The sequence below is a fragment of the Hippocampus bargibanti genome, linkage group LG03, assembly GCF_051943395.1.
Source record: "Hippocampus bargibanti isolate YZ-2025 linkage group LG03, ASM5194339v1, whole genome shotgun sequence".
Classification (NCBI taxonomy): Eukaryota; Metazoa; Chordata; class Actinopteri; order Syngnathiformes; family Syngnathidae; genus Hippocampus; species Hippocampus bargibanti.
The window spans coordinates 4,912,458-4,924,346 of NC_142736.1; the positions used below are offsets into that span (position 1 = coordinate 4,912,458).

An 11,889-nucleotide genomic window follows, 5' to 3' on the forward strand; every position below is an offset into this window, starting at 1 on the left:
GAAAAGTAACGCTTGATGACGCCATCTTGCGCGTGGGCAGGTGACGTCGAATCACTTCCGCTTTATCTGCTTCCGGGTCGGCCCCAGGAAATAGAAGATTTGTTTTGAAATCGACGACTGACTCGGTCCCGACTGAAAACGTGAAGCAAAGCGCCGCGTTGGGTGGTCGGGGGGACAACAACATGGCGACCACCATCAGCACACAGCGGGGAGAGGTAAGATTTTGTTTCCTTTTTTTTTGGGTGCGACGTCGAAGCGCGTCACGTCCGCAATGGCACACAATGGTGGCTTTTGGGGACGAAAAGGTCGTGTTTTCTTTCTCACCACTAAAGCGGGACGACGTGACGGCTCGTAATCTGCTCGTAAAGCCGACTGGCAGCTAAACCAAACCGGGCAATTTTTTTAAACTCCCTGCCGGTCTTGAACGTCCCCGCTTAGATGTCCCCCGTGGCGGCACTTCGCCCCCGAACCCCCTAAGCCGTTGAATTGCACCCGCCACCGAACAAGGTTCAACAGTATGATGCCGAACTGGATTTTCGCCGATGGGGCACTTGAAAAATGACGAATTATGGCCTCCCCTCCTGCAGTTCGCGCCTTGGCCACCGAGTGGCAGCATATCACTCAGAATGAATTATAGCAAGACATTTGACTTCTAAGCGCCTTTCAAAACTTAATAATAATAATAGTACAGTTAATTTCTAAGCGCCTTTCACAACTCTCAATGACACTTTACAGTCACGGGATAAGAACTTTTTTGACACTTTACAGCAGATGTTGGGAAGCTATGGCTGGCGAGCCATATCTGGCTCGTTTGATGATTGCATCTGGCTCACCAAAAAACCCAAATACAGTGAGACCTCAACTTACAAACACCTTATCTTACAAACGTCAAATTTATGAAAATTAAACCTTATAATAAGCACTATTTTCATAATACACACCCACCACGGCTGGCGGAGTGATCTTCGGCGGAAGCACACGACCGAACAGCACCAGAGGTTAAGTAACCAACTATCCTTATGGAAGGTGACTCTCCTTCCATAAGCCATCAACGACCATCAAAAAGGTAAATAAAACTTTAGTTTACAGCACAGTTTATTTCTTTAATTACAGTCCTCATGTAATGCGCCTCTTTCCAAACAGCAATTCCCTTTGACCTTCGACCTCCAACGGCATTCCATCAAGCCATACATGTAAATAAAGTGACTTTATGATACAATGCAGTGTATTTCTTTCATTACAATACAATAGCACATTTATTATACATAGAATAAGGTAGGTTGTGTGTAGTTTTTTAGGCTTATTTAGTTGAAAAGTATATTTTATGGAAACCCAGGAACGGATTATTCCCATTTTAATGGTTTCCTATGGGAATTCTTTTTTTGATATACACACTTTTCGTCTTACACACTGTCTGGGAACCAATTAAGTTCGTAAGTTGAGGTCTCACTGTACAGTGATACCTTGGCTTACGAACTTAATTGGTTCACAGAGTGTGTAAGGTGAAAAGTGTGTATCCCAAAAAATAATTTCCCTCAAGTTGAATGTAGAAAACATTTCTAAGTATTTGACTTATGACTCTCTCAGTCAAAAAAGGTTTCTGACTCCTGCTTTACAGTCACAGGATGTTTTTTTTGCGGGTGAGCAGCGGCAGCCAAACGCTCAACTCGGAAGTAATATCATAATAATAATAATAATCGTACATTTCATTTCTAAAAGCGCCTTTCAAAAATCTCAATGTCACTTTACAGTCACAGGATCAGTTTTTCTGTGGGTGAGCCGCGGCAGCCACACGCGCTAGCGTTTACTCAACCCGGAAGTAACTCAAATAGATAGAAAGCAAGCTAGCTAGCCAATAGATAACTAATAGATAGATAGCTAGTCAGCTAGATTGCAAATAGATAGCAAATAGCTAATAAGCTAGCTAGATAGCTGCCTCTAAGAAAAAAACGTCCTTCACTCTTTCAGTCTACGCTCATCAGCAGGAAGACGAAATTTGGTTGCTTCCTGGCCCAAAAGCCGTAATTTATGATAATGAGGATTATTTGTAGTGCACAGAAATGCTAACTAGCATGTGTGCGTGCATGCTAGCTAGCTAAGGATTGCTTTCTGCCCCCCCCCCAAAAAAAAAAACGTAATTTATCATGATGAGGATTATTTGTAGTGCAGTGAAACGCTAACTATCGTGTGCGTGCGCATGCTCGCTAGCTAGCTAAGGATCGCTTTCTGGCGCCCCCCATAGAAAAACAACGGAATTTATGATAAGAGGATGATTTAGAGTGAAGAGAAACGCTAGATAGCTAGCCAGACAGCTAGATAGGCATATAGCAAATAGATAGCCAGCTAGATAGCTAACTTGATAGATTAGCATCCTTAACTTAAACCTAAAATGACAAGAACGCAGAGGATGAAAATATGGGCGTGAATGCAACGCTGACGGCTTTTCCCGGGAGCGATCGGAGATGACGGGAGTTGTGTTTTTTTTGCGCAGGTGTACGTGGGTGAGCTCCCCCAGGACTTCCTGCGCATCACACCCACCCATCCTCAGCATCAGCACCACCAACAGCATCCTCAGCATCAGATTCAGTTGGACGCGCAGGCCGCCCATCAGCTGCAGTACGGCGGCGCCATCGGAACCGTGGGCCGTCTCAGCATCACCGTAGTCCAGGTCACATTACCGCCCCCACACTCAAAACCAAATCCTGACCTATGACCTCTCTAATTTGTGGCAAGAGTTAGCGGCCGAGCTGTGAAAAAGCGGGCGAAGCTTGGATCCAAGCTTGTTCGCGAGCTAACTCGGTCGCTAGCTAACTTGTTTGCTAGCTAGCTTGGCTGCTAGCTAGTTCTAGCGCTAGCTAACTCAGTTGCTTGCTCGCTAGGTTGCTTGGACCTGAGCTAGTTCACGAGATACCTCGGTCGCTAGCTAGCTTGTTGGCTAGTTAGCTCGGTTTATAGCTAGGTCTGGTGCTAGCTAACTCGGTTGATAACTAGCTAGCCAGGTTGCTTGGACCCGAGCTTGTTCGCAAGTTAACTCAGTCACTAACTAGCCTGTTTGCTAGCTAGCTCTGGCGCTAGCTAACTCAGTTGCTAGCTAGCTAGGTTGCTGAACCCGAGCTTGTTCATGAGCTAACGCATTCACGAACAACTTGTTTGCTAGCTAGCTCTGGCGCTAGCTAACTTGGTTGCTAGCTTGCTTGTACCCGAGCTGGTATACGAGCTAACTCGGTCGCTAGCTAGCTTGTTTGTTAGCTCGGTTACTAGCTAACTCTGGTGCTAGCTAATGGTTGCTAGTTAGCTAGGTTACTCAGACCCGAGCTTGTTTGCGAGCTAACTTAGTCGCTAGCTAGCTTGATAGCTAGCTCTGGTACTAGCTAACAGGGTTGCTAGATAGCTCGGTTGCTTGGACCCGAGCTTGTTCGCGAGCTAACTCAGTCGCTAGCTAGCTCAGTTGATAGCTAGCTCTGGTACTAGCTAACAGGGTTGCTAGATAGCTCGGTTGCTTGGACCCGAGCTTGTTCATGAGGTAACTCGGTCGCTAGCTAGCTTGTTTGCTAGCTCGCATAGTTTCTAGCTAGTTCTGGCACTAGCTAACTCGGTTGCTAATTAGATAGCTAGGTTGCTTTGACCTGAACTTGTTCGCGAGCTAACTCGGTCACTAACTAACTTGTTGGCTAGCTAGCCTCGTTGCTAGCTAGCCATGGCGCTTGCTAACCTCGTTGCTAGCTAGCATTGGCGCTAGCTAACTCGGTTGCTCACGCTAGCTCGCTCGATAGATGAGCATGGAATTTCTCAAGTTTGATGATTTGCTTACGCGGGCCAAATAAAATGACATGGTGGGCCAGGTTTGGCCCCCCCGGCCTTGACTTTGAGACCAGTATGTTAGAACGTGACGGTTCTCGGGCAGATGTCACAATGGAAGTGTACACTCTACAAATCACCGATAGCCCGTCTCCGCTTTCCAGGCAAAGCTGGCCAAGAACTACGGCATGACCCGCATGGACCCGTACTGCCGCCTGCGGCTGGGCTACGCCGTCTACGAGACGCCCACGGCGCACAACGGAGCCAAAAACCCTCGCTGGAACAAAGTCATCCAGTGCACGCTTCCCCCCGCCGTCGACTCCTTCTACCTGGAGATCTTCGACGAGGCAAGCGCCGCCGAACGAACGCCTTTAGCGCGCGCCCACTTTAGATTTTGCCGTTTTTGTGGCGGCAGCGGGCCTTCTCCATGGACGACCGCATCGCATGGACCCACGTTAGCATCCCGGAGGAGTTGCGCGAGGGCAAAACGGTGGACGAGTGGTTCACGCTCAGCGGCCGGCAGGGCGACGACAAGGAAGGCATGATCAACCTGCTCATGTCCTTCTCGGTGAGTCGGATCGCCGGCCGGCCGGGTGGGTGTGACGGAATCAACATGGCCGCTGACGTCGGCGTGCGCCTTTTTGTTACCGCAGTCCTTCCCGGCGGGGGTGATGACGCAGCCCGTGGTCCTGATGCCCTCCGTGTACCAACAAGGGGTGGGCTACGTGCCCATCGCAGGTCAGCGCTCCGAGACATTCTGGAATCAGTCAAAGTCAGCTTTATTGTCAATACAGTGATACCTCGGTTTATTCCCCGCCCCCAGTCTCGGTTAAAGCCACGTGATTGGTCAAGAACGCAGCAGTGAGGGGAGGTGGTTTAAACATTAAAGACACAGGCAGATGACAGAGAGAGTGACAAAATGGATAAAAAAAGTGTAATTTGGACTCGTTTCAACTTTGATAGTTGTGTAGACTGCAAGGTTAAAATATCCCATCAACCAGGGTCCACAAATAACCCGCACAAGCCATCTGTACACTTGATGCAAAACCTATCAACCCAGCTAAACAGAACACAATTGATGAGGAACAAGGTAAAAGTATCGCCGGCCGCCATTTTGCTTTTGACGCCATTGGGGCTTGTGGGTTGTTTCAGGTGCGGCGCCCGTGTTCAACCAGCAGGGCGGCGGCGGTGTGCCGCCAGCGGCGGCGGGGGCCTGCGCCGAAGCCGACCTGAAGGCCCTGCAGGACATGTTCCCCAACCTGGAGCGGGACGTGGTGCGCAGCGTCCTGGAGGCGCAGCAGGGTGACAAAGACGCCGCCATCAACTCGCTGCTGCAGATGGCTGAGGAGCTGTGACCGCCCCCTTTGGGTCATGCCAAGCCCCACCCACTCCCCCTTTTCAAGTCGCCGTGACCGTTTAGTCACTTTCTCGTGGCGGTTGTGGTCAGCTCACACCCCCTTCGGCGCAAACGCCACTTTCAGGACGGGTGTCCACCCCCCTTGCACGCGACATCCCGCTAGCCAAAGAAGTCGAATAAAGAAAGAGCTTACAATAAGAGTTAATTCCGAAATGAAATTGATCTGGAGTTATCTGATCTTGAAATGAGGACATTAATTCCTAAGTTAGATTGATCTGGAGTTATCTGAGCTTGAAATGAGGACATTCATTCCCAAGTTAGATGGATCTGGAGTTATATGAGCTTGAAATGAGGACATTAATTCCTAAATTAGATGACTGGAGTTATCTGATCTTGAAATGAGGACATTCATTCCTAAGTTAGATGGCTCTGGAGTTATCTGAGCTTAAAATGAGGACATTCATTCCTAAATTAGATGACTCTGGAGTTATCTGATCTTGAAATGAGGACATTAATTCCTAAGTTAGATGGCTCTGGAGTTATCTGAGCTTAAAATGAGGACATTCATTCCTAAATTAGATGACTCTGGAGTTATCTGAGCTTGAAATGAGGACATTCATTCCCAAGTTAGATGGATCTGGAGTTATATGAGCTTGAAATGAGGACATTAATTCCTAAATTAGATGCCTCTGGAGTTATCTGATCTTAAAATGAGGACATTCATTCCTAAATTAGATGACTCTGGAGTTATCTGATCTTGAAATGAGGCCATTAATTCCTAAATTAGATGGCTCTGGAGTTATCTGAGCTTAAAATGAGGACATTCATTCCTAAATTAGATGGCTCTGGAGTTATCTGATCTTAAAATGAGGACATTCATTCCTAAATTAGATGGCTCTGGAGTTATCTGAGCTTAAAATGAGGACATTCATTCCTAAATTAGATGGCTCTGGAGTTATCTGAGCTGAGATGAGGACATTCATTCCCAAGTTAGATGGATCTGGAGTTATATGAGCTTGAAATGAGGACATTAATTCCTAAATTAGATGGCTCTGGAGTTATCTGAGCTTAAAATGAGGACATTCATTCCTAAATTAGATGGCTCTGGAGTTATCTGATCTTAAAATGAGGACATTCATTCCTAAATTAGATGACTCTGGAGTTATCTGATCTTGAAATGAGGACATTAATTTCTAAGTTGGATGGCTCTGGAGTTATCTGAGCTTGAAATGAGGACATTCATTCCCAAGTTAGATGGATCTGGAGTTATATGAGCTTGAAATGAGGACATTAATTCCTAAGTTAGATGGCTCTGGAGTTATCTGAGCTTAAAATGAGGACATTCATTCCTAAATTAGATGACTCTGGAGTTATCTGAGCTTGAAATGAGGACATTAATTCCTAAATTAGATGACTGGAGATATCTGATCTTGAAATGAGGACATTAATTCCTAAGTTAGATGGCTCTGGAGTTATCTGAGCTTGAAATGAGGACATTCATTCCTAAATTAGAAGGCTCTGGAGTTATCTGATCTTGAAATGAGGACATTAATTTCTAAGTTAGATGGCTCTGGAGGTATCTGAGCTTGAAATAAGGACATTAATTCCTAAATTAGATGGCTCTGTAGTTATCTGAGCTTGAAATGAGGACATTCATGCCTAAGTTAGATGGATCTGGAGTTATATGAGCTTGAAATGAAGGCGGCTGTCCAAAATACAATGCAATTTTGACTGATATAGCGCAGCTAAAACTGTAACAAATTGCTAACATGGACAAAAGGCAAATGCTGCGCCCTTGTGGAAAGGAAAAAAAATTGCAAGAGGTCTAACTCGCGCTTTATCGGCACTTAAGCATGAAAAACCAAAACCCAAACAAATTGGGGAATGGCACTCTACATCCTATTTAATATAATAATAATAATCCATTTCATTTCTAAGCGCCTTTCAAACTTCCCAAGGTCACTTTACAGTCACATGATAAGTTTTTCTGTGGGTGAGCAGCGGCAGCCACACGCGCCAGTGTTCACTCAACCCGGAATAACTCAAATATGTAGAAAGCTAGCTAATAGCTAACAGGTAGCCAGCTAGATAGCCAGCCAGTCAGATAGATAGCTAATAGACAGCAAATAGCTAGCTAAGTAGCCAGCTAATATAGCTAATAGGTAGCCAGCTAGATAGCCTGCCAGTCAGCTAGATAGCTAAGAGACAGCAAATAGCTAATAGACAGCAAATAGCTAGCTAGATAGCCAGCTAATAGATAGCTAATAGGTAGCAAGCTGAATAGCAACCAGTCAGCTAGATAGCTAATACATAGCTAATATATAGCAAATAGCCAGCTGAATAGCAACCAGTCAGCTAGATAGCAAATAGCTAGATAGATAGCCAGCTAATAGGTAGCTAGCCAGATAGCCAGTCAGTTAGGTAGCTAGATAGCTAATAGAATACAAACAGCTAACTAGTCAGCTAATAGGTAGCCAGCTCGATAGCCAATGAATAGCAAATAGCGAGCTAGATAACTAGCTAATAGCTAATAGGTAGCCAGCTCGATAGCCTGCCAGTCAGCTAGATAGCTAATAGACAGCAAATAGCTAGCTAGATAGCCAGCTGAATAGCAACCAGTCAGCTAAATAGCTAGCTTGATAGCCAGCCATATAGCCAGTCAGTTAGGAAGCTAGATAGCTAATAGGATACAAACAGCTAGCTAGTCAGCTAATAGGTAGACAGCTCGATAGCCAATGAATCGCAAATAGCTAGCTAGATAGATAACCAGCCAGTCAGCTAACAGTATCGCAAGCAACCACCGTGCCGATGTTTGCACAAAACCGTCAACTGGAGCTAGCTTGTCGGCAACGCGCGGCGGTCGGGCGGCACACAAACGGTCATGGCCCCCGGCGAAGTCAAACGTGGCCCCCGGCGAAGTCAAACATGGCCCCTGGCGAAGTCAAACGTGGCCCCTGGCGCACGGGTGCTTGTCCAGCTGGTACTTGTAAGCAAAGGCGCTGCGGCAGGCGCGGCAGCCGAAGGGTTTCTCGCCCGTGTGCGTCCGCATGTGGCGCAACATGGTGGCCTGCAGCGTGAAGCGCGAGCCGCAGACGGCGCAGGCGAAGGCCTTGCGGGCGCCGTGCGTGCGCATGTGGTTGGCGGCGGTGGAGCGCAGGCGGAAGCTCAGGTGGCACACGGAGCAGGAGAAGGGCTTCTCACCCGTGTGGATGCGGGTGTGCTCCAGCAGGCCCGCCGTCCCGGAGAAGGCCTTGCCGCAGAAGGAGCAGGGGAAGCCGTCGCCGCCGTGCGTCCGCATGTGCGGGATCAGCGACGAGCGGAAGCGGAAGGCGGCGCCGCACAGCGAGCACGCGAAGGGCTTTTCGCCGCTGTGGATGCGCACGTGCGCGTTCAGGTTGGCCTTCTTGGCGAAGGCTTTGCCGCACAGCGGGCAGGCGAAGGCCTTCTCGCCGCTGTGCGTCTTGGCGTGCTCCTTCAAGTTGCTCTTGCGGGCGAAGCTCTGCGCGCAGACGGCGCAGGCGAAGGCCTTCTCCCCCGTGTGCGTCTGCGCGTGTTTGGCTAGCGTGGAGGCGTCGCGGAAGGCGGCGCCGCACGCCTGGCACGCGTACGGCTTCTCGCCCGTGTGCTTCCTCACGTGGATGGTGAGCGCCGCCTTCTGGGCGAAGCGCTCGGAGCAGCGCGAGCAGACAAATGTCTTTTCGCCCGCGTGGCTCCGTCGGTCGCCCGACTCGCCCGGGGGGCTTTCCGACGGGCCTTCGCCGTCTTCGTCTTCGCTTTTCACCACCACCCGAATGATGGGGAAGTCGCTCGTCTCCGCCACGGCGTCCCGCTGCCCCCCCGCCGCGCTCGCGTCCTCTTTCAAGTGGGCGCGGCGAGGGGGCGGCTCCGCCTCTTCCTGGCCTTGGCGGGCGCCATCTTCTCGCCCGAGCGACGGCTGCCGGATGTCTGCTGGACACAAACAAAGCTGTCAAAGTCGTTCTTTGTTGATTTGAATAAAATGATGTGGCGGGCCAGATTCGGCCCGCGGGCCTTGTCTTTCACACCTGTGATGTCAGGGATTAACCAGCTAGCTGAATAGAAAAAGAGCTAGCTCACTCACTAATAAGCTCCATCGCTAGCTAGCTCGCTCATGAATAAGCTCAATCGCGAGCTAGCTCGCTCGCTAATAAGCTCGATCGCTAGTTGGCTAGATCGCTAATGAGCTTGATCGCTAGCTAGCTCGCTAATAACATCGATATCTTGCTAACCCGCTCGCTAATAAGCTCGATCGCTAGCTAGCTAACTCAATACATGAGCATGGAATTTCACAGGTTTGATTTGCTTTGGCGGGCCAATTAAAATGATGGGCCAGGCCAGATTCGGCCCCAGGGCCTTGTCTTTCACACCCGTGATGTAAGGGATTAAGCAGCTAGCTGAATAAAAAAAAGAGCTTGCTAGCTCGCTCACTAATAAGCTCCATCGCTAGCTAGCTCGCTCATGAATAAACTCGATCGCTAGTTGGCTAGATCGCTAATGAGCTTGATCGCTACCTAGCTCGCTAATAACATCGATATCTTGCTAACCCGGTCGCTAATAAACTCGATCGCTAGCTAGCTAACTCAATACATGAGCATGGAATTTCACAGGTTTGATTTGTTTTGGCGGGCCAATTAAAATGATGGGCCGGGCCAGATTTGGCCCGCGGGCCTTGTCTTTCACACCTGTGATGTCAGGGATTAACCAGCTAGCTGAATAGAAAAAGAGCTAGCTCACTCACTAATAAGCTCCATCGCTAGCTAGCTCGCTCATGAATAAGCTCAATCGCGAGCTAGCTCGCTCGCTAATAAGCTCGATCGCTAGTTGGCTAGATCGCTAATGAGCTTGATCGCGAGCTAGCTCGCTAATAACATCGATATCTTGCTAACCCGCTCGCTAATAAGCTCGATCGCTAGCTAGCTAACTCAATACATGAGCATGAAATTTCACAGGTTTGATTTGCTTTGGCGGGCCAATTAAAATGATGGGCCGGGCCAGATTCGGCCCGCGGGCCTTGTCTTTCACACCCGTGATGTAAGGGATTAAGCAACTAGCTGAATAGAAAAAGAGCTAGCTAGTTCGCTCGCTAATAAGCTTGATCGCTAATAATAATAATAATAATAATAATACATTTGATTTCTAAGCACCTTTCAAAACTCTCAAGGTCACTTTACAGTCACAGGAGAGGTTTTTCTATGGGTGAGCAGCGGCAGCAACACACGTGCCACCATTCACTCAACCCAGAAGTCACTCAAATAGATAGAAAGCTAGCTAGATAGCAAATAGATAACTAATAGATAGATAGCCAGCTAGCCAGATAGATAGCTAATAGTCAGCAAATAGATAGCCAGCCAGATAACTAGCTAGATAACCAGATAAATAACATACATGTTAAGTTTCAGAAATCATAAATCGGGAGATTTTTGTAGCTTGGCTTCCGCTCGGGCAGCTGCTGGCTGACCAGGCGGACTCTTCAGCAAGTGGAATAAGCTAGATCGCTAGCTAGCTAGCTCAACCGATGAATTTCCCAAGTTTGATTTGCTTTGGCGCGCCGGAAAAACAATGATGTGCCGGCCCAGGTTTGGCCCGCGGGCCTTCGTTTTGACACCAGTGATGGAACGTGACTTGAATTTTCGGGCAGACGTCACAACGGAAGCGATTGACTTCCTGCCGCCCGGTGAAATATTTCAAATGAAAAGAGATTGAAAGGAAATGGACATGGATTGAAAAGTGACGGAGACGTTCGTGGGGTCAACCGACCTGCCGCGGGCACGTCCATTGGGGGTGGTGGTCCGCTTTCCCTCGGTGGTTCGGCAAAGTCCCCCGTTCGCTCGGTTCCCTTCCAACAAAGGCGTTTACGGCCACAGTTTCATTTCTCCGCGCTTCGCCGCTTCCGCCCCTTTGTTGACACCGGAGGCTAACGAGTTAGCTTGCCGGAGACGCTTTTCAAAATGCAGCCGGGCCAGCTCGGAACGAGCCGCCCTGTTTTTTTTTTTTCTTCCAGTCGAGGGCGTCGATGTTTTCACGATTACAAGTCAGCACTGCGCATGCTCGTTGGCCGCCATCTTGGATGACTATCAGGCGTTTTACTATGCTCAAAAGAGGAACAAACAGTTCCGAATATGGATGGAGTATGACGCCCCCTGACCCCTGGTGGTATGAAAACCGTTCAGGCGGAAGTGACGTTTGCCACTTTCGGTTCCAGAGAGCCCGTGCGGGCTGCGTCATTCGCAATGCTCTACGATAGCCTTCCGAGGGCTGCTAACTTAGCTTAGCTTGTTCGCCGCGAGCCAAGAGAGGAATGGGCGCCCCGTCGTCGGTGAAAAGATCGCGTGCCATAATGACGGTTAACAAATTGACAATCAAGTTGACTTGAATTTGTTTCGCGCAGACGTCAGCGAAGAAGAAGGCGTGGACACATTTTTGCACATCGTTTGTCAGTAAAGGAGATAACAAAATAGAATGAAAGTAAAAAAGAAAGAAACCACCTTGATTTTGGTTTCAGTTTGAGCATCACACCACTTGATTTGTTGTGAGTTTTTTTCCCCTCAATTAAAGTGCTTGAATATCTGAAGCTTGCTTGGATCTCATATTTCATTATTTGCTGTCTAGCTCCCTGGCCAGATATCTAGTGGCTCGCTTGCTATCGAGTTACTTCCGGGATGAGTGAACGCTGGCGCATGTGGCTGCCGCTACTCACCTGTAGAAAAACTGATCCT

General features: G+C 48.5%; 2 protein-coding genes across 5 annotated transcripts; one reads left to right on the forward strand and one right to left on the reverse strand.

Moving 5' to 3' along the window:
* The first annotated feature begins 64 nt into the window (after nucleotides 1-64).
* tollip (toll interacting protein) lies at nucleotides 65-5,355 on the forward strand. Its single transcript, XM_088991717.1, has 6 exons — nucleotides 65-215; nucleotides 2,492-2,668; nucleotides 3,963-4,145; nucleotides 4,214-4,366; nucleotides 4,452-4,536; nucleotides 4,951-5,355. Exons 1-6 carry the CDS (start codon nucleotides 183-185, stop codon nucleotides 5,151-5,153), a joined length of 834 nt encoding a protein of 277 aa, XP_088847843.1. The 5' UTR covers nucleotides 65-182; the 3' UTR covers nucleotides 5,154-5,355.
* Nucleotides 5,356-5,511: 156 nt separating this feature from the next.
* On the reverse strand, nucleotides 5,512-11,864 carry LOC148900105 (uncharacterized). Of its 4 annotated transcripts, none has more exons than XM_088991708.1 (3): nucleotides 10,931-11,864; nucleotides 9,039-9,103; nucleotides 5,512-8,966 (listed from the first exon to the last, which is right to left on the reverse strand). In XM_088991708.1, the coding sequence occupies exons 1-3, from the start codon at nucleotides 10,947-10,949 to the stop codon at nucleotides 8,097-8,099; spliced, it is 954 nt and encodes a 317-aa protein (XP_088847834.1). In that variant the 5' UTR covers nucleotides 10,950-11,864; the 3' UTR covers nucleotides 5,512-8,096. The 4 variants fall into 4 exon arrangements, with proteins under 4 accessions (XP_088847834.1, XP_088847835.1, XP_088847832.1 ...); XM_088991709.1 differs by having other exon boundaries at nucleotides 9,039-9,100; nucleotides 10,931-11,863; XM_088991706.1 differs by having other exon boundaries at nucleotides 5,512-9,103.
* Between the last annotated feature and the right edge of the window lie 25 nt (nucleotides 11,865-11,889).